General features: G+C 42.3%; 1 protein-coding gene across 1 annotated transcript in view; it reads left to right on the top strand.

The window, feature by feature from the left end:
• The window catches only part of LOC122807556 (thrombospondin type-1 domain-containing protein 4-like), a 1503485-nt gene that overhangs the window by 881877 nt on the left and 595049 nt on the right, over positions 1 to 26559 (top strand). Inside the window, exon 5 of the mRNA XM_044078471.1 lies at positions 9855 to 10341. Coding sequence (XP_043934406.1) covers positions 9855 to 10341 — 487 coding nt within the window. The remainder of the gene's footprint in view (positions 1 to 9854; positions 10342 to 26559) is intronic.

Consider the following 26559-nt stretch of genomic DNA (forward strand, 5'->3'; position numbering starts at 1 on the left):
AAAAAGCTGGGTGTTTAGAACTGATGATCTAGAAGAAGAAGATGTGAAAAAAATGCATGCATGGTCTGCATATAGAGGACTTTAAGAATTTGTCGTTTTAATGACTGTGATAATTAAAACTACGTATTCTTAAATTCTTAAGCTGAGGCTTCATCATTTTCATTCAGTATAGTATGGTTTGACCTTTCCATAAAATCCATAGCACCAACAAGGGAAATAACTAAATAAACTGTAGCCAAAGTCAACTTTCCATCTTCAAACTATGGAACATTATAGTACCTCTCATAAGGTGGAACATTTACTAATGACTAGGGAGACAGCTCACAGCATATTTAATATGGTGTTTTGTTTTACCACATACTCAGTTTTTCAACCATTAGAGACTCTTGAGAGAAATAACTCAAGCCCCAGATGGGCAAGCCAAGCAACTCCCACAAACTAACTAACTAAATAAATAAAAAAATAAAACCAACTATATTCAGCATCAGGCAATCAACCAATATGGCTACACACCTGAATATCATGAGTACTGTACCATCTACAACACCAACAAGCCACCTTTCATCTTCAAAATGTGGAATACCACACTATTTTGCACAGTCTGGAATAGATGGGTAAAACATGACACAATAACTAACAGCTATGAAGGAATCTTACACAATAGTAAAACTGTTTTATGTAAAAAAAAAAAAAAGTTCTTTGATACCCTAAGGTTGTTTTTGCTTGGCAGAACAGTCAGTTGGTTACGAAGTAAGTTTTTCCTTTTACACTGTTTATGAGACAAAAATAATATACACATTAGAGACTTGAGAGTAAGTTGAAAAGACTCCAGGACACCTCCCCACCCTTGCATCTAAAAAAACATAAGCAGATTTTTCTCATATTCTCTGGTAACATCTCTTATTACAAATTCTCAATGACAAACATTTTTTTGCCTTTCTTCCAATCTCAGTTATTAGTATTTATTCGGGTCTATATCACTTCAATGAAATGGCAGAAGTATGAACACCATATGTTCAAACTTCTGACCTTGAAGTGCAAAACCATCGAAGACTTAAAACAGCAATTTTTTTCCCAGGGAAAAAATCGCTGTTCCAAGAAACACACACACAACACAAGCACACCTAAAAACAGCAATCCACATACATACATTTAAAATCTTATATTTAACCCTACACTAAATTGTACATACATCTATCCACTTACCTTAACCCAAACCCTAACCCTAAGGTCCGTCACTATCGCACACTCACCTGACACATACCCTAACCCTAACTCACCTATCCCACCCTAACCCTAACGTCTGTCACTATCGTGCACCCACCTCACCCACGCCCTAACCCTAACTCACCTAACCCATACCCTAACATCCGCACAGTTGCACACTTACCCGAACCCAACCCGTAACTTTCCACCACAGTGCTGAAAATAGCAAAGCCACAGAAACAGCCCATCGAATTCTTTCCCTGGGAAAGAATTCGGTGTTCTGCGGCTTCGTGATAATCAGTTTTCGAACTTCACACCTCAAACATATGGTGTTCAAACTGCTGAAGTTTCAACGAACTGATAGGAACCCTTTTATTCTACCCACTATATTGCTAATACTTTGATCTTTCACCCACACATATGCCCCTCAACACACACACACACACACACACCAATTACAGCCACTGATCATACATATTGGATGTTTTCCTGAGATCAAGTAAATGATATATATTCACAGATAATGCCCCAGAAGTGAATTTTAGCTGCTGATATCAGAACCATCCAATGCAAATCCCTTCTATCCTCTCAACATAGTAGGTCAAGAATCAGAAATATGGAACAAAAATTAGGATCAGCTTTTAAATATTTATCTTATACACTTAGAAAGTTGATAGAATACCAAGCTTTGCATTTTTAAGCACTTTATATATAGACTACATGTGCAAAAAATGGGGACAAGGAGTTGTGAATGGTACAGAGATATTAAAGGCTTGACTGCACTCCAGACTGTTCAAGTTTGAAGAACAGCTCAGATGCTTGAACAGCAGGCAGAAGAGACCACGAAAGGGATGGGAACAACTTGCCCCTCCTTGTGTGGGAGTGGCTGCTCACTGCTAGTTTCTTGCTATTCCTGTGTTAGAGCTAAAGGCTCCTAGCACTGAAAAAGGTATGCTGGTTTCAGGAAGGGCATGTACTACCCATACCAGTCACTCTAGCCTCTGTCCATGCATGTGAAGCAGCATGCATAGGTTATGTGATGACCCACCACTGGACCAGTAATCAAGGAGCCTCAATCCTCACCACTGGCACCTGTGGGGGACATTCACTGGGAGGATAACAGGTACACAGACACATTATTTCCAGATGCAGCTCTCTGCATCAGGTGCAGTTTCCCTAAGAGCACACAAAAACCACAGTCAGCCCGGAGCTGGTTCTCCCTCTTTCTCCAGATCACCAGTAAGAGTCCCAATGGCACAGCTATAGAGTGAGTCCTTAGTCAGGGTTCCATGCCAAGTCCTCCAACACTCTCTCTTCCAACCAGTGATTCATGTCCCTGCCCAAGTAGCTGAGACACCCACTCTTGGAGATTTGTTTTACACACCTATACACACACACACGCACACACACACACACACACACACACACACACACACACACACACACACACACACCTGGGAAAGGCTGGCACAGGTTTACTAGCTATGCCCCTTCTACCCAGAGTACAAGGGAGTTACCACTTCCACCAGTACCCCTCACCAGATACTTTAAGGCACAACAAAGGGTTTGCAATTTTACTGTGTAATGGGTTTGACCAAGAACAAGGCTATTAGGAGTGGCCCACACAGTGTCACCAAATAAATATGCAAGTACTCTCAGAACATAAATAGCTCTACAAAGATCAGCCACAATGCAAGGTTTAAATATATTTAATAATAAATAATAAAAGAAAAAGAAAATGCCAAGTACATATTCACAGTGACATCAGAGTTCAAAACCACAAGGGATATTTAAAATAACATTGCAGGACAGGCTCAGACAAATAAAGAAAAACAATATCTAAACTAAACTTCACTATATTCCAGACTGTATCTAAGAGCATTATTACACCCTAATAACTTACTTAAAAAGCAAGGCAGATGATGTGGTGAGTGAGCCTTCTTGTTGTTGTCAGGCCCAAGACAGAATACAGAATCTTCTGTCTCTCTAAGACACTTTCCAAAATAATATATAAAATATTGCTTCTGGCATAGCTTGCAGAATTACATAATTTCTGGTCATCTGACTTCTAGTTCTCATGCAATACCCCCATTGCTGGAAGATGGCAGGACATAGCACCTACCTGTAAAAATACACATACAAGGGCTTTTGCTCAGATCTTTGGCAGGTGCTGGAAGTCATAAAACATTCCTGCAGCAATTAGTTTACCCCAAAGACAATACAGAAAGCTTTCCAGTACAGACTGTGTCTTTGGCCACCTTGAAAGATGTGAAATAGTATCTTTGTGGCCTAGCCAATAAAGTGATTTAATTTCAGATATTTTTCTACAGTTTGCTGGGCTGAGGTTAACCCTCCAGTTTCCTCTATTAAAACATATACATTTAAACAATTACAATAGTGCATGTACATTTCTGTTCTCTCCATTAAGGCACATTGTAGATGCATTTCAAATCCAAGTACTTTACAAATACCTTTTCAGCACAAACAACTGTACAAATCAATTTGATATACACATGACATACAATTCTAAAAAAATTGTAGCACTAGCATCTTGTATGACCCACAATTCTAATACATTTCTAACACAAGCATCTTGTATGAATCAATTTGATATTCAGAAATGACATATAATTATTTATAAAATTCCAGCTGGCTGTGCTGGCAATACCTCCTTTCATCACAGGTTAAATGGGAGTAAGCAGCTCCTACAGTGATGCTGTTGCATGTCTCCATTTAATAAGGTGTTTGCTTTAGCTGATCAGAGAACAATGGATCTTATATCCAATACATTAGTAAACTGGATAACAAATTGATTATATTACATGCGGTTGTATATTGAACTCATGGAGCAGAATATTAATTGGAAAAGTGCATAGTGAGATGTTACTATGGATTTAGTTTGTGACCTGTCCTCCTCAACTTGTTTTTAATGGACATAATAATAGAAGAGTATTGTATATTATATACACTGGTAATGTAAACTGTGATAAAAGTTATGTCAATTACACATAATTGTACTGTTCCTCAGATTGCCTAAAGATTTTTTAGCTTGTCATGAATGATGTGATACTGAATGCCAACTATATGAATTAAGATTCATCACAATTTGCCAGCACATAACCTACTGACAGCAGAAGTCAAACATATCGAAGAATGGATGAACCAAAACTGCAGGTAACATCAGCTTTAAAATTGCTTTTTCAGTAGGGGCATAAGATCCCTGTACCTCCCTATGGAGGGGAGGGTTTATATACTACTCTCAACTCTGCTGCTTACTAATTGGTATTAATTCTTCAATCACACAACCAAAGGGGAATGGGAGAACCCTTAAAAGGGTGAAAATGGATAGCACAAGCACGGCCCTACATTGCAGCTGTATTATACTTGAGACATCCAGAAACTGACTTTTCTGGGAGTTAATATCTTAGAAATATTATTTCTCGAGTTCTATTTCCTTGAAAAGCAGGGCTTCCAATGAAAATATGTGGCATTTGGAACCAGGAAAGCTTTGTCGTGTGTAAATCTAGCCCTGGTGAATCTCTTTTAAAGATGTAGAGTTAATGGATAAAATACCCTTTCTTTAAATCCACATATAGATATGATTTGCAGCATAAGTTGAAATACAATTATTTGTATAATGAGACTATGAGACATCTGAAACAGGGAAATTATACTGAGGTCAAGTATAAACAACACTAGTTCTTTTTTTGCACCAGCTGTATGAAATGTACATTATAACCTATATATGAGTAGTGCTTTATTTGCTTTAGTTATGAATATATATAATAATAGTCAGTAAGGCTAATCATAAAATGAAGAATGCAAAATATTTAATTCATACTAATGTTGAATTTCCAGTTATGATGTCATATGCAGATAATATTATAACTACTAAAAATAGAAAATGGATGGGATACATTTTATTTAGCTGATTGCTTGAATCTGCCAAATTAAGGTGAATGCTTACAACTTTCCAGGTTTAAATGAAACCTGTTCTGTCAGTAGTATTCTAAAACTGAAAAGTTTGCAGAGATGAAGGAGTAATAGTCATGTATATTTATTGTCCTTTTTTGTATATATTGTTCATTTATATTTAGTTAGTGATTAACTGTTTTTTAAGGTAATTTTAGTTATATTTGTTCATAAGAACAGTACTCTAATAATATGTTTAGGAATGTTTTTATTTAGAGTACGCTGTTAATTGTAAGGTTGTCCAGTTATCTATTTATTTGTAATTTTTGTTCGTCACCAATTTTTGTATGTGACACTTAGTACAAGAGAGTTGCCTTTTAGTAATACATTTGCCTTTAAGAAGTTGAATGCATGTATAACATTGTAACTTGATTGGTTACTAAGACCACCCGATTTTATAAAACACAGATTTGAATTTATTTTATTGTTTCTGAAGAAGTTTGCTTGTCTGGCAAATGAAAAGTGCATAAAACAAAAATTACCTGTGTATCATTAAACTACCTGTTTTTACTTTGATAGCTTGCCGTGGCAGTTTTCTTTCATTTTCTGATGTCAACACCAGACAGAAGTGAGGGGCAGTCCAGTGCTGATGCCCACTGAACAACCAACTCTCAGGTGTCACAGTGTATGTACAGGGACAATAAAATAAAAAGGGTCTAATTTATATCGCCAAAAACATGAGGTCTCGAGTGCTCACATGAGCGAATATGCAGGTATTTGAAATCACTATTGTAGTGGGCTGTGCCCCCCCCCACACTCCCCGCTAAATATATATTCCAACTCCAAGATTGCACTACAGTGAGAAAAGGGCAAATATCCTGATCTCTATTGTACTGCGATCCAAAAAAATGATTGTCGAATATCTGCATTTTCGCTCATGTGCACGCTCGAGATTTTAAGTTTTCGGTGATCTAAAGTAGACCCAATAAAAAGGTTAAATATACATCCATGACAGCAGTATGACACTGCCTCAGGACACCTGAATCTCCTTGTCAGCTCCATTCCTAGCTGGAATACGTCTGGAGGAGAAAAGGTGGGATGAATAGACCCCATGACTAAGGAGAGTCACTGGGTCAGATGATGGTCACTTGTGTGGGGAAAATGAGCATAAACAAAGAATCAAGACACAATAACCATCAAAAAAAGGTACTCTGCAAGTAGTGATAACACAATTGATAGCAAGTGCAAGGATCATAAAGGCAGTTTCAAGCATAGGGACAACAACACTAAAGAAAGCAAAAGGTTACACAAGCTAATACCAGTACCTAAAAGTGCAATGACAGTATCCTGTATATTAAAGATTTGACCAGCAAGTTCAAGTATAGTAAGGTAAGCATGTTGGATGAGCTCACACTAATCAGTCACTTTACCTGACACTTCACAGCAAACAGCAGTGAACTATGGGAAAGAGCAATACAGCAATCATCTGACAAGTCACACCAAAGTAACTAGTAATGAGCAACATTGAAAAATAGCGATGAGCAGTAGTGTAGCCATTAAGGGACAATGCTGTAAGTAGTTATGATGAGTAGCCAGACAAATAGTACTGATCAGTGGTGCAGGGATTTCATTTTATTTCTGTCCTACCCAGTATCTGTGGTGAGCAACAAAAACACAGACAATAACAGTATGCCAGATACCAACAACAGTTAACAGCTTTACGAATGGTTAGCTATCGACCTTAAATACTTTTACTGAGCATAGTGCCTGCCGCAACAAGTGCAAAGATCACAGTAAAGTTAAAGAATAACATCGCAAATGTAAGAAAGGTATTTTTAGTTTGGTTTCTTAATTAATATCAGTGAACAAAAAGTGCAACAATATTACAGTGGTGGTTTTATTTTGATTTTTATCTTAACTGCTAACTGTGAGCAAAAGAATAAAAAATATGCAAAAAAATAACATCTTACCTTATGTAAACAGATATGCACCCTAGTTTTCCCCATGGCTATCAGGAAAGAACTTACTTGATGTTGGTGATATCAGAAGACATGAATGTAATTTAATTTTGTGAAACACCTGACTAGTATATGACTGGCTTTGCTATGTCACCCTTAGTGCAACCAGTCAAGCCCCAGCTATCATAAGGACTTGATTAAAGTCTTGTTTCTTTTCTTCAGTAGTACAATGGTCACTGCCCAAAGTCTCAGTCACTGCTCAGAGTCTCAGTCAGTGCCCAAAGACTAAGTCAGTGCCCAAAGTCTCAGTCACTGCTCAGAGTCTCAGCCATTGCCTGATACAACAGCATCCAAAATCACTGCAATTATGTGCATACCAAGACTATATATTCCCCATTCTGAAGGAGGTATGGGCCTCCTTGAAACTGATTACATGTATAGATCCACAATTGTAGGACTGCATAATTATCTGCTGACCTCAGAAGACCCAAATATAGTAAACATTTTAAAACATGAGGAGAATAAGTCTAAGATGACTTCCCTGCTTAGTTTAGTAGAAGCATATTGGCATTGAGTGGGAATGGAAATCAAACCAGAAGTAGATAAAAATCATGCAGCAACTGAATTTGCCAAAAAACAAAAGAAAGAATATAAGGTAACTGACTAGATGAGAAGGCAAGAAGTGTGGAAAATATATAAATATAGTTGCAAGTATAGAAAACACTTGGAAAAACCTCATGTTGATCAGAGTAAAATGCAGGAATGATTAATGAGAGGTGAAATTAAACGAAAGTTCCCATACTCTGGAACAGGCTACCCGTCTATGTAAAGCAAAGTTCTTTATTAGCACTCTTCAAGAAAAATCTTGATGAGTGGATGGGAAATAGGAAATACACCCTGGGGATCACTTCTGTGTCTCTGCTCGACAGTGGCACATGAAAATAACTTTATTGGGTGGCGTAAGCCAGGGAACTTTGTTGGCTAGGCTTACGTAGACCCTTGGGCCGATAGCTTAGTACCTACCTATGAACCAATATGTCCAAAGAAAAGCAATTAAGAAAATCTGACATGTAAGAATTAAAATGTTTATAGGATTACATAAATTAGGTCTGTTTTCATCTGAATTATTAAATGATAGGTTCTCTAAGGATGGACTCCTGTTTGGTTGTTTGGTCCTGAATAAAACTCCAAGTCAGACTAACTAAAACTGCTGCAGCCACTTTATAGGAAGAAAAAAATATTTTCATCATAGACAGGGTTGTACAGTCTTAGATTTCACTGTTAGGATTTCAAAGGCACAGTTAAAACCCACTCTATTTCAAAGTCAAGCTTAATACATATTGTGATAGATGTCATGAAATTAGTTAGCAGACATTACAGACTTTTCTTCTTGCCTATAGATAATGTATGATAGTAAATATACATTATTTGGAACATTTTAAGAAGACTTTGACAAGGTTTAATTAAAAAGGTAAGACAATGGAACAGAAATAGTAACATCGTAGAGACATAATTCAGAATTCATAATAAGCACAATAGTGTAGGTGGGTGTGAAACTTCTGGGTCATGAAACAATTTATGGGTTCAATAAGGCAATCTAAAATATTTACTTACTCTAAAAGCAAATAAGAGTTTAGCACTTAGAGCAGCATACAAGTATTTAAAATGGAAGACAATCTATTGTGAAATTACGGAGTCTAACTGCTTAACATTTGTTATTTATGAGATAGTGTTGTTTGGACATTGTCTTTGGACAGTAGCTAAATGTGGTGGAAAAAGTGATTATCAAAATAATTCCAAAGAATTTTATAATACTCAGAAGCTTTAAAGTATTTTGTTTCCCTGGGAAACAAGGAATTAGCCAGGCATTAGAGTAATGCAAGAAGTAAATTGATGCAAAGACCCCTTTTCTTTGAGAAAGGTCATTATTTTATCTTAGGAAATTACAGCTCTAAGTTATGTGTCAATCAAAATGCATTTATAGGTTCATAGGCAAATGGCCCTGGAGTCTTTACAAGCCTAGCCCATAGAAGTGCCCTGGCATCGTGTCTCGTGATGTTAGTTCCCAGTGCCTCTATCAAGTAGAGCCACTGGAGTGATCCCCAGGGTGAACTTTCTATTTCCAATCCACTCATCAAGATTTCTCTTGAAAAGGGCCAGTGAGGTGCTCTGCTTGACATGTATGGGAAGTCTATTCTGTAGCTTGAGCAGTCTCTGAGTTATGAACCTGTCCCTCCAGCATGTTCGGTTGATTGCGGTAATGAGGTTGAGGTCTCTGGAGTTTGAGGTGCGGATGGATTGGGATTTCTTTAGATGTAGCATTTCTGACAGAGCTGGGTCAGACATGGTTTTGTAAGACAAGCAGAGATGACCTCTTAGTAGACGATATGAGACAGAGAATAGCTGGAGTTTTTTGAGTCTGTCCATGTAGGACGTGTGTTTAAGGCCTAGAATCCTCTTCGTGAGGTACTTGGCCTTGTGAAGCCTGGTGAACCTGGAGTGTGTGATATTGAGACAATGTGTTTCTTTGGATGGCTGAAGGTACATAGCCCTTGGTCTTCTTCATCGGAAAACTCCTGAATTACAGACTACTTTACTCCAACATTATTTATTTATTTATTTATTTTCTTTTACTAACTCACTGTGTTGTACATCTGCGGCAGAGTTCATTAATGAAATGCTATGATAGTAATGGAAGTTTTTATAATACATGTATGCTACTCAGTATTTATTATACTATTATATTTCTGTAGTTAATTCATGTTTATTTTTGTTTAGAAATAAAACAAGAAACTCCATTGTCCCAGGAAGGTACGGATATGGAAAGATTCCCTATACAACAATACTGCAAACTGATTCAGAACAGACATCTAAGAAAAAACGGAGACAGCGCCAATTAGGCAGACATCAAGGCAACCAGAATATTAGAGGTCACCGTCAGCGTGGATATAATCAACACATAACACATGTGTCTCACAGCCATCATCAGCTCCAAGGCAATTCACAGAGAATACCTTCAAGTCAACATTTAAATCTGTATCAGAGCAGTCACATTTCTGGACCTAGACAATCACCACCAAGTTCCTCAGTTTATCAGCAACCTTCATCTAATTCAAACACTGTTTCTGTATCTGGAATAAATGTTGGTTTGGATTCCTCAAGTCACAGTTCTGGATCACAGCAGCCAATGCCGGACTATCGACATGGTACTACATCTATTAGTTGTGTTGGATCATATAAGCAGCATAAACTTTGCAACTCAAATGTAAGTTTTGGTTTCTTTTCATGCAGTAAATAATCATGTAGGTCTAAAGTATATTTTCTGTTTAAACAATAAAGTAGAATACATCAGAAGTATGAAAAGTTGTGCAAACTAATCTGAAGCTTGTTCACAATGCAAAAGTGTAATACTGTATATATAACATAAATGGCTGTCCATGGAAATTGAAGAGACCTTTGAGAAGAGATCACAGGTACGAAAGGTAAGTGGTACATATCTATTGTAGATCAGGTATCAACCTTTGCCATCAAAAAATGTTAAATTTATTAAAAAATTACTGATGTGTAAAGTACCCTTATTGTTGTGTTTTAAATACATTATTGTGTTCTTGGAAGATATTTTAACTTTTAATGTTGAAAGGAGTCCCAATTAGAATGACAAAAGTTAAAAAAATTGAACGTCTAAAAAGCCGAATATTCAGCAACTCGAGATCAGTTTTCTGAGATCGCAGTACAGTGAAGATTGGAAAATTTGCCCTTTCCTCACTGTAGTGCAATCTTGGAGTTGGTATATATAATTAGCGGGGGTGGGGGGGGGCACATACCCCCATAAAACCGATTTTGAGTAACTACATATTCGTCATTTTAATAGGGACCCGTTCAAAGACCTTTTAATGAAGTTTTTAAGTAGTGTCAGTAAAACAAGATAATGATGCAAGAATATATTCAATAGATGGCCAGCCTACAAATATATATATATATATATATATATATGTATACACACACATATGCATGCACACATACACACAATCACACACACACACACAGATATATATATATATATATATATATATAAACACACATATGCATGCACACATACACACAATCACACACACACACACACACACACACACACACACAGATATATGTATATATATATGTGTGTGTGTATATATATATATATATATATATATATATATATATATATATATATTATGTACACATATATATTTGTATATTATGTATGGATCCCTATCAGCTGATCAAGTTTTCAGAAAGTTGAAATTCATATTGGCGAGATGATATGGTTGAAGTTCCGAGAACTTGAAGCTCTTGAATGTTGATTATGGTAAAGTGACGATTGAGAAATTTACCATTTTCCTCAATGTAGTGCAGTCTTAGAGTTGGTATATATAATTTGCAGGGGGTGCAGAACATAAAAAAAGCATACATTTTTTTTTAATGTTAAAGTTTCCGGAAATTTTATCATATTGTCTCACCAGTTTTTTAGTTTCTGAAAATTTGATCAACTGGCATAATATGACATGACATTGGGCCAGATTCAGGAAGGCTTACACGGAGTTCAAGAGTAGTGTAAGCCTCCGTGTAAGCCTCCTGATTCAGCAACAGCCCAAATCTCCGTGTAAGAGACAGCTAACACGTCTCTTACACGGAGTGGGCGTGGAAATGCTCAATACCTCATTTGCAGCTCCAAGATATGCAAATGAGGTATGTGAGCGATCCACGAAGCCCAAACCAGTCCGTGTAACGGACGTGTTAGCTGCAGAAATGTACTCAGCTGACAACTGAGTACATTTCTGCAAAATTAAAAACGGAGCTATGTCAGCTCCAAATAAAGGGTGCATTTGTTATATTAAGCATGCCAATGGCCAAATATGTGGCCATTGGCATGAAAAAGTGTTGCAAAAAAAAGTTATATAACTTTTTTTTTTTTCACGGGATGTATGTGTTTAACTGTAGCGCACACCCGCGCAAACGGGGTGCGCTACCTAAAACTGAAAACCGAAGCTTATAAGCCCACAATTGTGGGATTTATGTATTACATGAAAGTCAATGGAGGGACTTGCAGAGCAAAAACAATATGGCCTCCGTTTAGTGGTTGTCAAGGGGGGGAAGCTCCGTGTAAGATATGTAACTAAGCATTACTAGGCAATCCTATGTAAATGAGGCTTACAATACTGAATCACACTGCCACATAAGTAATGAGCACTTTCTGAGTCGTGTAAGAGTTAGAGAAGGGGAGGAACAGAGTAAGAGGTAGGTGACATCATGGGGGGGAAGGATAGAAAGAAATGTACCAGATTGGAGGGCAATGTAAGGTAAGAGATGACAGACAGACATCAGGGAGGGAGGTGTGTCCCAACAGAACACTGGGAATGTCAAGAAATTGAGGGCATACGCTATCCCTACACTCTAAGTTTCTTGAAATACGTGCATGCGCGCTGCTGCGTGTAAGGCAGGTTCAAAATGTGGGAGCGTGTTGCAAACTGTTTACAACGGTTTGCGCTGGCGCAGCGTGTGTAAGGCGGTGCTTGGCGTTTTAGCATGAATCAGCCTAGCTAACACCGTGTAAGGATGTGTGCATGCGTGTAACACCGTGTAGGGATGTGTACACGCGTTTAAGTTACTGTGAGCGTGTTTAAGCCGCTGTGCACATTGCTCCCCTCAGGAAACAGAGAGGAAATAGGAAACAACCAAAATACAGGAAACTGCCAGAAGATACTACTAAAGTTAATTGGTGGAAACAATTAGAAGCAGGCAATTACACAGGCAGACTAGAAGCCCAACCCAGCACTTAAAACACAACAAAGAGCAGTGCAGGCTGTTTCTCACAAGAGATACTGCCAGAAACTAAGCTATCAGAGTTGAAACCTGAAAAAAGCAGAACTCAGAGCAGAAATGCTAGGGGCTGCCATAGCTGTTATAATCAGACATAGGCGAATTGCCGAGGGTGGTGATAATGCAGATGCTGACAGACAACCCAGAGTGAGGAGAAGGAGAAGAGTATACAGGCCTAGGGTCACCTACCATGGGTTACATGAGCTGGAGATAGTAGAGCGCTATAGAGTGGACAGAGAGCTCCTGCAGCAGATTGTTGAGCTGTGCAGGCCACGCCTCACACACAGAACCAACAGAGGGGAACCCATCCCAGTGGAAACCAAGGTATGTGCTGGCCTAAGAATACTAGCAACAGGTACCTTTCAGAGACCAACTGGCGATATGATGGGGATATCACAGGCATCAGCCTCCAGGGTACTGCACCAGTTCCTGGATGCCATGTCACCACATGTCAGTGATCATATATATGTCCCTAGTGACCGTGAGGTTGTGGCCAGCAATATGCGTCTCTTCCAGCAAATAGCGGGATACCCTGAGGTGCTGGGTGCAATAGACTGCACGCACATACGCATCAAGGCACCAGCTGGTGAGCGGGTAGAGTCTACATTAACCGCAAGGGATACCCCTCCATCAACTGCCAGGTCGTGCGATGCCCAGGGCATAATAATGAATGTGTGTGCTGGCTGCCCTGGTAGCTACCACGATTCCCACATCTGGCATCTGACGCAGCTGTACCAATCATTTGCCAATGGGGACTTCCCACACGGACACCTAGTGGGGGATGCTGGTTATGCACTTGAGCCGTGGCTGATGACACCCATCAGAAATGCACACACACACCTGAACAGGAACGCCATAATGAGGCACACGCACAAACACGCAATATCATAGAGCGTGTGTTTGGGCTGCTCAAGTCACGGTTCCGGTGTCTGGACACGTCTGGTGGAGCTTTGCAGTACACACCAACTACATGTACCCAAATGATCATGATATGTGCTATGCTACATAATATGATCCTGCGGAAACAGCTGCAGCAGGACCAGCACAGGGCTGGGCCAAACATCCCCACACCATTGCCAAGGCCACCACAGGCAGGCGGTGACTTGGAGGAGGAACAACCTGACCTTGTCCCAGTAGGCAGAAGGAGGCGTGCCCAGTATGCCCTGGCCTTGGCAAAGAGGCAACGCATAGCACATATGCTTGGTCAGTAGGAACACTGGGACTGATACCCACTCTGACTCACTCATACAGTAACAGGGATGCCTAACATGACACAACCTGCTTCCAAATGTACAGGGAGTGTAGTATGTGCATCCGACAGAGGCAGCCCTGCAGCACCATCCGAGGTATGAATGCCATGTGTTAAGTAATGTAATACCATGTATCATATGCACACCTGAGGACCATGACTAACATCCACCCTCACCAATCATAAACCACAAAACACAAACCCACCTCATAGCTATCACAAGGGATAGGAACCTAGATGTAATGCTACCCAATGCCAAAGGTATAAACAGCAAGATGTGTGCAGTGTAAATGCACACAGTATAGGGAATGCACATATCAGTGCTGTAATAGAAAACAGGGTCAAAGCGCACATCAGCACCCTGACACTACCAGGGTCACACCTCATACAGTGATGTACATGTGCAAAAACATGGAACAAGATACAAAATGAGGGTGACTACCAATAAATGGCATGGATAACCACACACCCTGTTGTTACCACAACAAGAAGCAACATGCATTAGCCATGGTCAAACACCAATGGCTAAAACTGACTACTACTATATAGCTTGCTGCAGACCACTGTCCTAATAGCAGCAACTGCCCCAGGCCTATGTTCACAGGTTCACAGGTTCATACTAGGCTATCTGCCCTAGGGCATTTATAAGCCTAGACCAGAGTTCCGTGGAGTCTGCCGCACCTTCACTCTGACGGATAATTTGCCCATTATATTGCTGTGCCTCTGACAAGCAGTGATACTGAGGTTATCCCTGGGGCATACCTGCAATCTCCCATCCATTGATTAAGATCTCACTTGAACAAAGCCAGTGAGGTACTCAGCCTCACATGTACCAGGATGTTGTTCCACAGCATAGGGACTCTCTGGTTGAAGAATCTGTCCCTCCAGCACATCCTATTAATATCTGTGTTGAGGTTTAAATCTCCTGCCACTGTAGTTCTGATGGATGTACAGGTCTTGAGGTGAAGCGTGTACATTAACTCAGGTTTGGACATGGCCTTGGATGTCAGGCACAGGTCACCTCTGAGCAGACGGTAAGTCACGGAATCAAGCTGGAATTCCTCCAGTCGGGCAGCATAAGAAATATGTTTGAGACCCTTTCTCCTCCTGTCGAGGAATCTGTGGGCCCATCCAATTGCCATAGGTGTCGGGTCATATACATGCTGTATGGGGCATTGCACTCAATCAATGGTCCAATGAGTGAAGAGTACAGGGGAACAATGACCTCCCTGGATCTAGATGTGAATCCCTGCATGATGAGGTGGGCAATGTAGAAGTTCTACCTAACTACCCTGGCAACGTGAGTGTCAAACAAAGGTTACTCTCAACCTGGGTGCCCAGGTCCCTGATAACCTCCTGTGTGCTTAGAGGATTGCCACCTACATGGGAACTAGTGGTAACCTTGTTCTTCCCAAAGGGTACGGCTATGCATTGTTCAGTGTGTAATGTAAGGCCATGGCTCTGGCACCAGTTATCCGTGACTATGACACCCTTCTGAAGGATGTCTGTGTCAGATGGGTGTCCAACTATGGTTCCCAGTCTGCAGTCATCTTCAAACTTTGTCAGCCATAATCCTGCTGTGTTTGCTTGTACTTCTGAAAAGTAGATGCTGAGCAATAGTGGGCCCAGGACTGAGCCCTGTGGGACACCACTTGTGACAGTTGTGGAGTGTGACATGGCACCAGCAAGTCTGAACCTGTCTGTTCTGTCACGTAGCCGGTTTGCAACCCATCCTGTGATGTATGGGTTCACATTTTAGCTGGTGATGTTTTCAATGATACCCAAGTGGGGTATTGTGTTGAAAGCCTTTGCCAGGTCAAGGTAGGCTGTGTGGAGTGCCTTGCCCTTGTCAATGGCCTTGGTGTCTGTTATGAAACAGTCAACCAAGTTTAAAAGGCATGATCTGCCCTCAACAAAGCCTAACTGGGTTGGATCTAATGTCTGCAAGTCCCCTATGTCCTCATCTATGACTTCCATTATGATCTTCTCCATAGCTTAGCAGACCCTGCTTGTCAAGCTGATGGGATGGTAGTTTCCGTGGTCGGTGGAGGCACGCCCATGTGAAGTGGGTCCACCATTGACATATGCCACTCCTTGGGAACATATCCTGACTTGAGGCTAAGATCATACAGCTGCCCTGACTGCGGGTTGAATTCTTGAGTGAGTTCATGGAGCACAAAACCAGGGACACCATCTGGTCCCATGGATGCTGCGTCCTTTCCCTTGGATAGAGCAGTTCCCACCTGAGCATTTGAGATGTTTGGGGGGCTACAATCCTCTTTCATACATATCTCTCCAGTTGTGGTGGAGGGGTGGGTGGAGCAATCTGCACTGAACCTGTCAGCCAGTATGTTGGCAATGTCTATAGGTTCAGTGATATTTACAGCATTCTGAGCCTATTCTGAGCATATCTGGGAGTTTCCTCCCAGGTGTGTAACGTATCTATAAAAGGCCTCATTGTTGTCCCGTGAGCCCTTAGTGGGTTTACTCCCAATATTCGCCTTGGATGATTTCATGGGGAACTCAGTGTTTCACCTATATTGAGCAGTGTCTACCCTTCCACGGATATCGCTCTATCTTGTAGTACCTCCTTCCTTGTGTTGTAGTGCTTGTTTATGGCTGAGGTCCACCACACTGGACGCTTGCCTCTGGTACAACGAGTCTGTGTTTTGTTTGGGATTGCCTCATCCATGCAGTCTTGAAGGTGCTGGTAGAAGGCAGTTGTAAGTGATACAGTGGCTTGGGTAATGGTGTCTGCTGGCTTGGGGCTTTGAAAGAGACCACAACAGTCATTAGAAGTGTGTAGTCGGCTTCTGAGAGGTTCTGCACTGTGGTCTTTTCTATCTGGGGTGGAGGTGGGATGTGGACTTCCACTGAGAGTAGGTCATGATCTGATCTCACCAATGATGGGTATACCTCTGGTGTTGAACATTGTGAGCCCATGTTTGTGATGATGAGATCTACTATGTTGTCTCCTCTTGTGGGGATGGTGACTAGTTCTTCCATGGCATGTGAGTGTATGAACTGTAGGAACCTGTGGCTAGAGTGTTGTGGCTGTAGTACTGATCCCAGTCTATATTTGGATAGTTGGGATCACCCAGTGTGATGGTGTTTGCAGGTACATGTATCCCGCCACTGTTTTCATGAAAGCTCTGTGAGGTACCTGAGTTTCAGAGGATGGCCTGTAACATGCTACAAACTTCAGAGCAGTCTTGCCTATGGTTAATTGCACCCGGATGGTGTACAATGCATCGTGTGTTGCCACCAACCATGAGGTGAGGGTGTCCTTGATGAATATTGCTATTGCCACCCCTCATAGTGGTAATATGTGTACTGCATAGATACGAAATATTGTGCCTCTGACTTAGTAGTGACACATTATGACCACCTTACATAATTGAATAATGTGACTATGCCTCTGTCCAGTCTGTGCCCCTGTCCACATGCAGCTGTCCAGATGTCTCTTGAAGAGAGTCAGTGAGGTACTCTGTCTAACATGAACTGGGATACTCTGCTAGAGTTTGAGATGCCTCTGAGTTATGACTCTGTCCCTTCAGCATGTCCTATACATGTATGTGCTGAGGTTCAAATCTTTAGCTCCCATGTTTCTGGTGGATGTGGATTGCTTGCAGTGGAGCATGTCTACCAAATCCTGATCGGACATGGTCTTGTATGTCAGGCATAGGTCACCTGTACGTATGTGGTATGACACTGAAAAAGCTTGTTTTAGTTATTCTGGAAGTATATGACATGTGTTGTAGATCCCTGATCGTCATGGTAAGGTACTTGTGGGGTCTCTCCAGCTGCTGCAAGTGCTGGTTGAGGTACATACCAAATGGGGCGTTGTATTCAAGCATTGGCCTGATAAGGGAGAAGTATAGTGGTACAATGACCTCCTATGGTCTGGATGGAATACCCTCCATGATAAGGTGGCCAAGATAGAAAGTATGTCAAACAACTTTGGCAACATGGGTGTCAAATGAGATGTCACTATCTACATGTGTCCCCAGCTGTCTGATTTGTTTCCTGTACTCATTGGGTTGCTGTCTATGTACAGATCTGTGGGTACTGTGTTCCTCCCAAAGGGGATGGCTACACATCAGTCGCAGTCAGTTTTAGGCCATGAGTCCAGCACCAGCTATCTGTCAGTGTGACGGCAGTCTGTAGGATGTGTGTGCTGGCTGATGTATTCACTATGGTGCCCAGGTTGCAGTCATCTGTAAACTTTGTCGGCCACAACCCTCCTATGTTTGCTTTCACATCTGAAAAGTAAATACCAAATAAGAGAGGTCCCAGGACACAACCTTGTGGGACACCACTTGTGACTGGCTTTGAACCTGACAAGGCACCTGCAATGTTGACATTATGGGTTCTGTTTCTGAGCCATTTTGCAACCTATGCTGTGACATATGGTGTTATATTTCAGCTGTTGAGCTTGTCTATGATGCCTGAGTGGGGTATTGTGTCAAAGGCCTTAGCCAAGCGCAGGTAGGTTGTGTGGACTGTGTAGCCCTCATCAACGGCTCTACTGACAGTTTCAAAGTAGTCAACTTGGTGCAAAACGCAGGATCTGCACTGTACAAAGCTGAATTGGGTGTGATCAAGGGTCTGTAGGACACCAATGTCTCTGTGTGGAAGCTCCATAATGACCCTTCACAAAGCTTTGCAGACAAGGCTGTTTAAGCTTGTGTGGTGGTAGCTGCCAGGGTCTGTGGAGGCATCTCCTTTGTGGAGTGGGACCACTGTTGCCGTGCGCCAGTGTTCAGGTACAGATCCTGTAGCAAGGCTAAGGTTAAATAGGATCTGCATATACAGGTTTATCTCCATCTGTAGTTCACATAGCATGCAACTGGGGATACCATCAGGTCCCATTGATGCTGTGTACTGCCTCTGCTGACTGCGGCTCTCACATGGACATCCAGGATGACAGTGAGGTTACATACAGCTGTGATAACTATCATGTCTTGGGGGCGAGGGAGGGGGTACATTGCACTGAACTGGTCTGCCAGGGTGTCAGTAATATCTGTCAGGTCCCTGGGATATAAGTTGTTGTGTACCAAATCTGAGCATATATGAGGGTTCCCACCCAGGCGTCAGACATAACTGAAGAAAGCAGTGTGGTTACCTTCATCGTCTGTGGTGATTTATGTCCCCAAGTTGAACTTGGGTGTCTTTATGTGAGAATGTAGCTTTCTACTACTGCTGATCACAGCTGCCTTACATTCTGGAGATGTAGCTCTGTCTTGCATTAGTATCCTTCATCTGTTATACAGGTTGTTTATGGCTGGGGTCCACCAGACAGGCCACTTTCCCTTGGTGGTGAAGGTGTCATTCTCATTTGTGATTGCATGGTCCATGCTTACTCGGAGATGTCCGCATAAAGTGTCTGTGCAGGAGTCACCATTGTGTGTTGTGGTTTCCACTGGCCCAGTGGGCTTAATGGATACCATCTCAGTCCGAAGAAGTGTGAAGTCAGCTTCTGAGCTGTTTGTCACTATACCCCTGGTATCATACTAGCACTGACACAGGTGTAAACAATTCCCCAGAATCCATCAAACAAAATGGACATGCAGGCTTACAGATGCCCTAGGGGGGTAGCCTAGTATGAACCCATTATGATACAGATTGTACAGGACACTACAGATAACCCCAAGGCTGTTGCAAATGATGGTAGTAAGCATGTTGTTGATTCCTGGATATGCTCCGGATCACACCGATATTACAAACAACATACCAGACACACACAGGTATGGCCAACAGACATCCTGACATGTGCAGTGCAAACCCCCCCCCATAATGCCAAATACCTTCCCCAGCAGACTGCCGCCTCCCTGACATTATGTCACCCTTACCACAGGGTACGTGCCCAAAGAGCAGTGTACAACAACAGTGGGTGTTCTCAACAAAGGTGTCTCCTGAATGGATAGGAAAAACAACCACCACAGAATCATGAGAGGTTTGGTCTGCACAGCTATGGAAAGGACCAGCATGTACCACAGACATAATGATATTGTGGATCTATTGACACCGACCCTACCCAGTGTGGGTTTACAAAGTGCAGACCCCACCCCTAAACATGTGTGACTCAGTTGAAACAGTACTTGAAGTCAGTGATGAGGGCAATGTGGTCCACACAGTGTTGCCGGACCTTGCAAAGCCTTCTGTACAATACCCTATGTGTTCCGTATAGATTTGCTCACCAGCTGATATATACACCCCAATGTCATGGGAGGGTTGCAAACCAGACCAACGACAGAACTGACATGGTCAGACATGCAGCAGCCATGTCAGACTACAAACCACATATAACAGGCATCCCACAAAGCTTGGTCCTGGGACCTTCACCATCTGGTATATATGCCCCATAGGTACAGGCCAACAAGTAAGGACTGTGCTGGAACATGTTTGTAGAGGACAACAAGCCGCCTGACATATCTGATACACCAGCTGACACAAGCATCCCATAAAAGGGCCACATAGAAACAGACAGCTGGTGCCATAGCCATGTCAGCATGTTAAATGGTGAAAACAGTATAGTCAGCCTCTGTGGATAATCCAGTAAGTGACCACCAATTCCCACATAGGTGTCGACCCATGACATTCCTAACATGTAATGCCAGAATGGGGACACAAGGTGATAGATATCCTGCATTGGACAAAAATGTGGCTGTAGGGTTAACAGCAACAATCCATATACCAACCTAATCATGAGGGTTATGACATCTAGCTAAGAGGAGGTCATTGTGGTTTTGCAGTTATCTTTCAGCAGCATTACAAATGACCACAACAGCGCCTGTGTGGTGTACCTCAGCAGATAGATTCAGCAACTGTAAAGTCCACAACAGTACCTCACCAGGAGTATCAAAGAGCTGGAACACATGTAATGTGTCGCCTGATTAAACAGAATGCAGTTACACACACTGCCATGCTGGCCACCCAGACACAAGCTGTGCCTGATGTAGAAAGCCATGTCCAAGCTGTCAGCAATGCACATGCCGTACCTTGTACAATGTGAATGGCAGGGAGATATGCACATGAGGGACCTGAACCCCAGCACTGACATACATAGGACAAGCTGTACTGCATTATCCATAACACAGAAGCCACCACCACGCATGAGTAAACTACCAGTACAGGTTATCCATAGAGTCAGTCATTTATTCTACTCAACAGGGATCCTAACGAGTGGATGGGAGATGGTAGGTATACCCTGGGTATCAATGTTGTGTCACAGGTAGACAGAGGCACAGTATACAAAACAAGACATATGTCATGCCAAACTGCACTTATGATGTGTTGATGGACAAACACACTATCCAATAACCATTAGAAATGGCCTTGGGCACATCGGTAGTGTTTGCCAATGTACACCCATGTTGTGGAATACACTACTGCAGTTGGTTGAGGCCGTTGTAAGTAGTTCACATCTGAACATAATGCAACATGGTCAGATAGGTTCATAGGTTCATACTAGGCTATCTGCCCCAAGGCAGTTCTAAGCCTAGTCCAGAGTCTGGTTGCGTCGCCACCCCTTATATGGAAACAGTACTGTGCCCATTAGTTTGACGTGCCTGTCTCCAGCAGTGACACAGTGACGATCCCGGGTAAACCTATGATTTCCCATCCACAGGTCAGGATACCTCTTGAACAGAGCCAGCAAGGTGCTGTGACTCACATGGACCGTGATTGTATTCCACAGCATAGGAGTCTCCGAGTGATAAATCCACCCTCCAACATGTCCAATGTACATCCCTGCTACGGTGTAAGTCACTTGCACTATTGGTTCAGGTGGATCTGAAGATTTTGAGGTGGAGCATGTCCATTAATCCCTGGTTGGACATGCTTGCATGTCATGCACATGTCACCTCTAAGCAGACAGTATGTGACTGAATAGAGCTGTAGTGTTTCCAATCTGGCAGCATATGACAGATGTTGGAGACCCTTTATCCTTTTGTTGGGGACATTCAGGGTCTCCCCACTTGCTGCAGATGTCAGGTGAGATACATCCAGATAAGGCAGTGTACCAGATCACCGGTCCGATAAGTGAAGAGTACAGGGGAACAATGACCCACTAGATCTGGATGTGGATCCCTTCCTGATCATGTGGACAATGTAGAAGGTCCTACTAGCCACTTTAGCAATGTGAGTGTCATCAGAACAGTGACTGTCAACCTGGGTCCCCAGGTCCATGATAACCTTCCCTGTGCTTAGAGGATTGCCACCTATATGGTAGCTTGGGGTTACCTTGCTTTCCCTGAAGGGTATGACTACACATGTTTTGCAAGTTGACTTCAGGCCATGGCTCTGGCACCAGCTATCAGTGTCCATGAGCCCCTTCTGAAGGATATCCGTGTCTGATGCACTGTCCACTATGGCACCCAGTGTGCAGTCATCTGCAAACTTTGTCAGCCAAAGTCCTCCCATGTTGGACTGTACTTCTGAGAAGTAGATAACAAACAATAGGCGGCCAAGGACTGAGCCCTGTGTGAGACCACATGTGACTGGCATGGTGTCTGACATAGTGCCAGCAACTCTAACCCTGTGGGTCCTGTCTGTAAGACAGTTTGAAACCTGATCTTGTGACATATGGGTGTACATTTCTGTTGGTAGGGTTTCCTACAATACCTGAGTGGGGTATTGTGTTGAAAGGGTTTTCAAGGGCAAGGTAGGCTCTATGGACTGCCTTTCCCTCATCAATGGCCTTAGTTACTGTTTTGATAATGTCAACCAAGTACAAAAGGCATGACTTGCCCTTGATCAACACAAACTGGGACAGGTACAATGTCTGCATGTCCTCCATATCTTTCTTCATGAGCTCCATTATGATCCTCTCCATAGCTTTGCAGACTACACTTGTTAAGCTTATGGGGCAGTAATTACCAGAGTCCATAGAGGCACTGCCTTTGTGCAGACATGCACAACTGGACCCTAAAGAGGCTGTTGTGCACAGTATGGAAATGTAAATCAGTGATAGGACTAAAGCCCAGGATAATGTCCACCACAGTGAAAGTACTGAACCACTACACTATACAGTACAACAGTGCTAGGTCAGTATGAATGGATGTTAACAATTGTATGCAAAGTATCCCATGCAAAAGCTGCAGGCACAGTATAATCCCTGTTGTGTTCACAGGAAGCATCTGGACAGTAACTACACAACATGTCACAGAACACACAACCTTAAACAGGAGTTATTTGTTGGAGTTCACACTCATCCACAACTGTGATGGGCTGCATAGTTCAACATATGGAAAGCTCACACTGGGCATGCTCACACACTTTGATAAATGAGACATCATTCACACAACATGCCATGGGAAGGCTGAAGTGGGCATGCTCACACACTTAGTTCAAATGTTCCTCTTAACAACTGTGAAAACACACCACAGGATGCACATTCCCATTCCAAACAATGAAGATGTCAGCACCCTCTAAGTAGATCATTAGAAATGCTACCTCCCAGTAATCCGAATAGCGCTCTGCTAATCCGTCTGTCTCTAGTGTCATAACATAGCTAGGTACGGGTTTGAATCCAGCAAGTGGCATCTGTGTGTGTGAATGGGGTAAGTGTCTGTATAAGTGTGTATGAGAAGCACATCCCTTTTGGCAACTGTGGAAACACACCACACGGAGCTCATTCCACTTTCTAAACACTGATGATGTCAGCACCCTATAAGTAGATCAACTGAAATGAAATCTCCTAGAAATGTGAATAGCGCGCTCCGCTAATGCGTCCGTCTCTAGTATCATAATGTAATTAGGTAGGGGTTTGAATCCTGCTACGGGAATGTATGTGTGTTAGTATGAGTGGGGTTTGTGTGTGTGCATAATGCTGTGGAGGGAAGGTGCCTTTTGCCAACTGGGAGAACACACTACAGGGTGCACATCCCTCTTCGTAAACACAGATGATGTCAGCACCCTCTAAGTACAGCATTGGAAAAGATTGCTCCTACTAATGCAAATAGCACACTCTGCTAATGTGTCTGCCTTTAGAGTCATAACACATCTAGGTAGGGTTTGGGACCTTGCAAATGGAATGTATGCGTTTTACTGTGGGTGGGGTTGGTGTGTGTGCACAATGGCGGGGTGGGATGTCTCTTTTGCCAAATGGGGCTATGCACTGCAGGGTGCACATTTCCCTTAACAAACAGTGATGTTGACAGCACCCTGTACAAACAGAACAACAACACAGAAGGTGTTGTTACCAATGATGCATGTAAGGTTACACTTCAAGTAATGTCCACAAAACAAAGTAGGATAAACAAATGCTCCTTTTACTCTATCCAAACAACATGGCAACAGACAACTGACACTACTCAGTATAGTGCTACATGCTACTGTAACATGCAGATGTACCAGAATATACCTAGATAGTGTTTTGAAGCCTGAATGTGGCAAGTGTGTGGATGTGTTATGTTACTGTGTGTGCATTTCCGTATGGAAAACATGTTTGAGATATTGGCAATATTGTTGCAGACAGTTTAGGTGCAGATATCCCCCATTCTCCTACACAAGTGGAATTAGTTATCACAGATGACTGTAACCTCCCTATCCTCTCACATGTCCAGGTGAGGGCCACCCTCAACATTGCAGGACACATAGCATCACTGTTACAGAATGGTATCCCTGGATGTGTGCTACATTCACCCCAGGAGGACATGGCACCACATTACAGACTGATATTACTCCTGGCCATACTACAGGATGTGTACCTGAAGAGTGCCATACATACACAGTGGTCCCACACCAATGAGGAGTAACCTCTACTGACCCTGGTATGTACTGCATCATATGCACAACTGGCCTTCTGTTCTAAGCTACGGAAGTGTCACGTATGGGCAACATGTACAGCAATATTACATATGTGTATATTTCAGGACTATGCACACAAAACCTATCTCATGGACAGAGCTATAGATAGTGAACTATGATACATTTGGAGGTGTCACAGTAAACACAGTATTAACCTGCTACTTTGCATTACCTGTGTTTGTGGCAGCTGTTGCTGTGTCAGTGGTGCTTGCTTGCTGCTTGCTGTTTGCTACTCATGGTTTTGCTGCTGGCTGTCTGTATATTTTCTCTTCTCTCTCTCTCTCTCTCTCTCTCTCTTTCTCATTAGGTCTGTGCAATGACTGTATTGCATGAGTGGAGTGTGGGTACTGAATGCTTTTGTAGGTATCTGCATAGGTCCATGTGATGGCCCTTGCACCAATTGTAAGGCAGCATTTGCTAATTGCATGCAGCCAGGTGTGTGTTGATTGCATGTCTCACTGTGATTTCAGGACACTGCTATAAAAGGTATGTGAGATAGGCGTAGCCCTTTCAGATTGTAAGGCGTGGACGATGCTGGTATGCTGTTGACAGTGTTCTGTGAGTGTGAAGGTTAGTATGGGAATCCAGTGATTTGGCCATTAAAACTTTGCCTCACATGCTTTGGATGGTACATCTCCTATATTGCCTTTATACTAATTCCTACTATTGACTGTTATATTTATTTTAGCAGAGTGCTTTTGTATGGCTGTCATGGCTTAGTGGTAGGTCATACAGACGAATGTTACCAAGGTCCTGGGTTCGAGACTGGCAGTGGGAATATATTTTTGTCTCCAGACTTTCAAAATGAGTACAAGACATGTCAATCAAAGTGCCATAAAGGCACTTTTAAGCACTTTAAACCAGGTCTGCACTCATTAGCATGAATGAAGAAGGATGCGTGCCCAGTATGGCTTGGCCTTGGCAAAGAGGCAACGCATAGCACATATGCTTGGTCAGTAGGAACACTGGGACTGATACCCGCTCTGACTCACTCATACAGTAACAGGGATGCTTAACATGACACAACCTGCTTCCAAACGTACAGTGAGTGTAGTATGTGTATCCGACAGAGGTGGCCCTGCAGCACCACCTGAGGCATGAATGCCATGTGTTAAGTAATGTAATATCATGTACAATATGCACACCTGAGGACCCCAACTAACATCCATATCCACTCATATGACCCTGTGGATACAGCTGCACATCATACAGTGATGTACATGTGCAAACACATGGAACAAGATACAAAATGAGGGTGACTAGCAATACATAGCATGGATAACCACGCACCCATGTTTGTACCACAACAAGAAGCAACATGGAATAGCCATGGTCAAAACCAATGGCTAAAACTGACTACTACTATATAGCTTGCTGCAGACCACTGTCCTAATAGCAGGAACTGCCCAAGGCCTATGTTCACAGGTTCATACTAGACTATCTGCCCTAGGGCATTTATAAGCCTAGCCCAGAGTTTTGTGGCTTCTGCCACCCGTGCAAGTTGATGGATAATATGCCCATTATTTTGCTGTGCCTCTGTCAAGCAGTGATACTGAGGTTATC

This window comes from Protopterus annectens, chromosome 7.part1, assembly GCF_019279795.1.
Source record: "Protopterus annectens isolate FY-2018-M chromosome 7.part1, PAN1.0, whole genome shotgun sequence".
Lineage (NCBI taxonomy): Eukaryota > Metazoa > Chordata > Ceratodontiformes > Protopteridae > Protopterus > Protopterus annectens.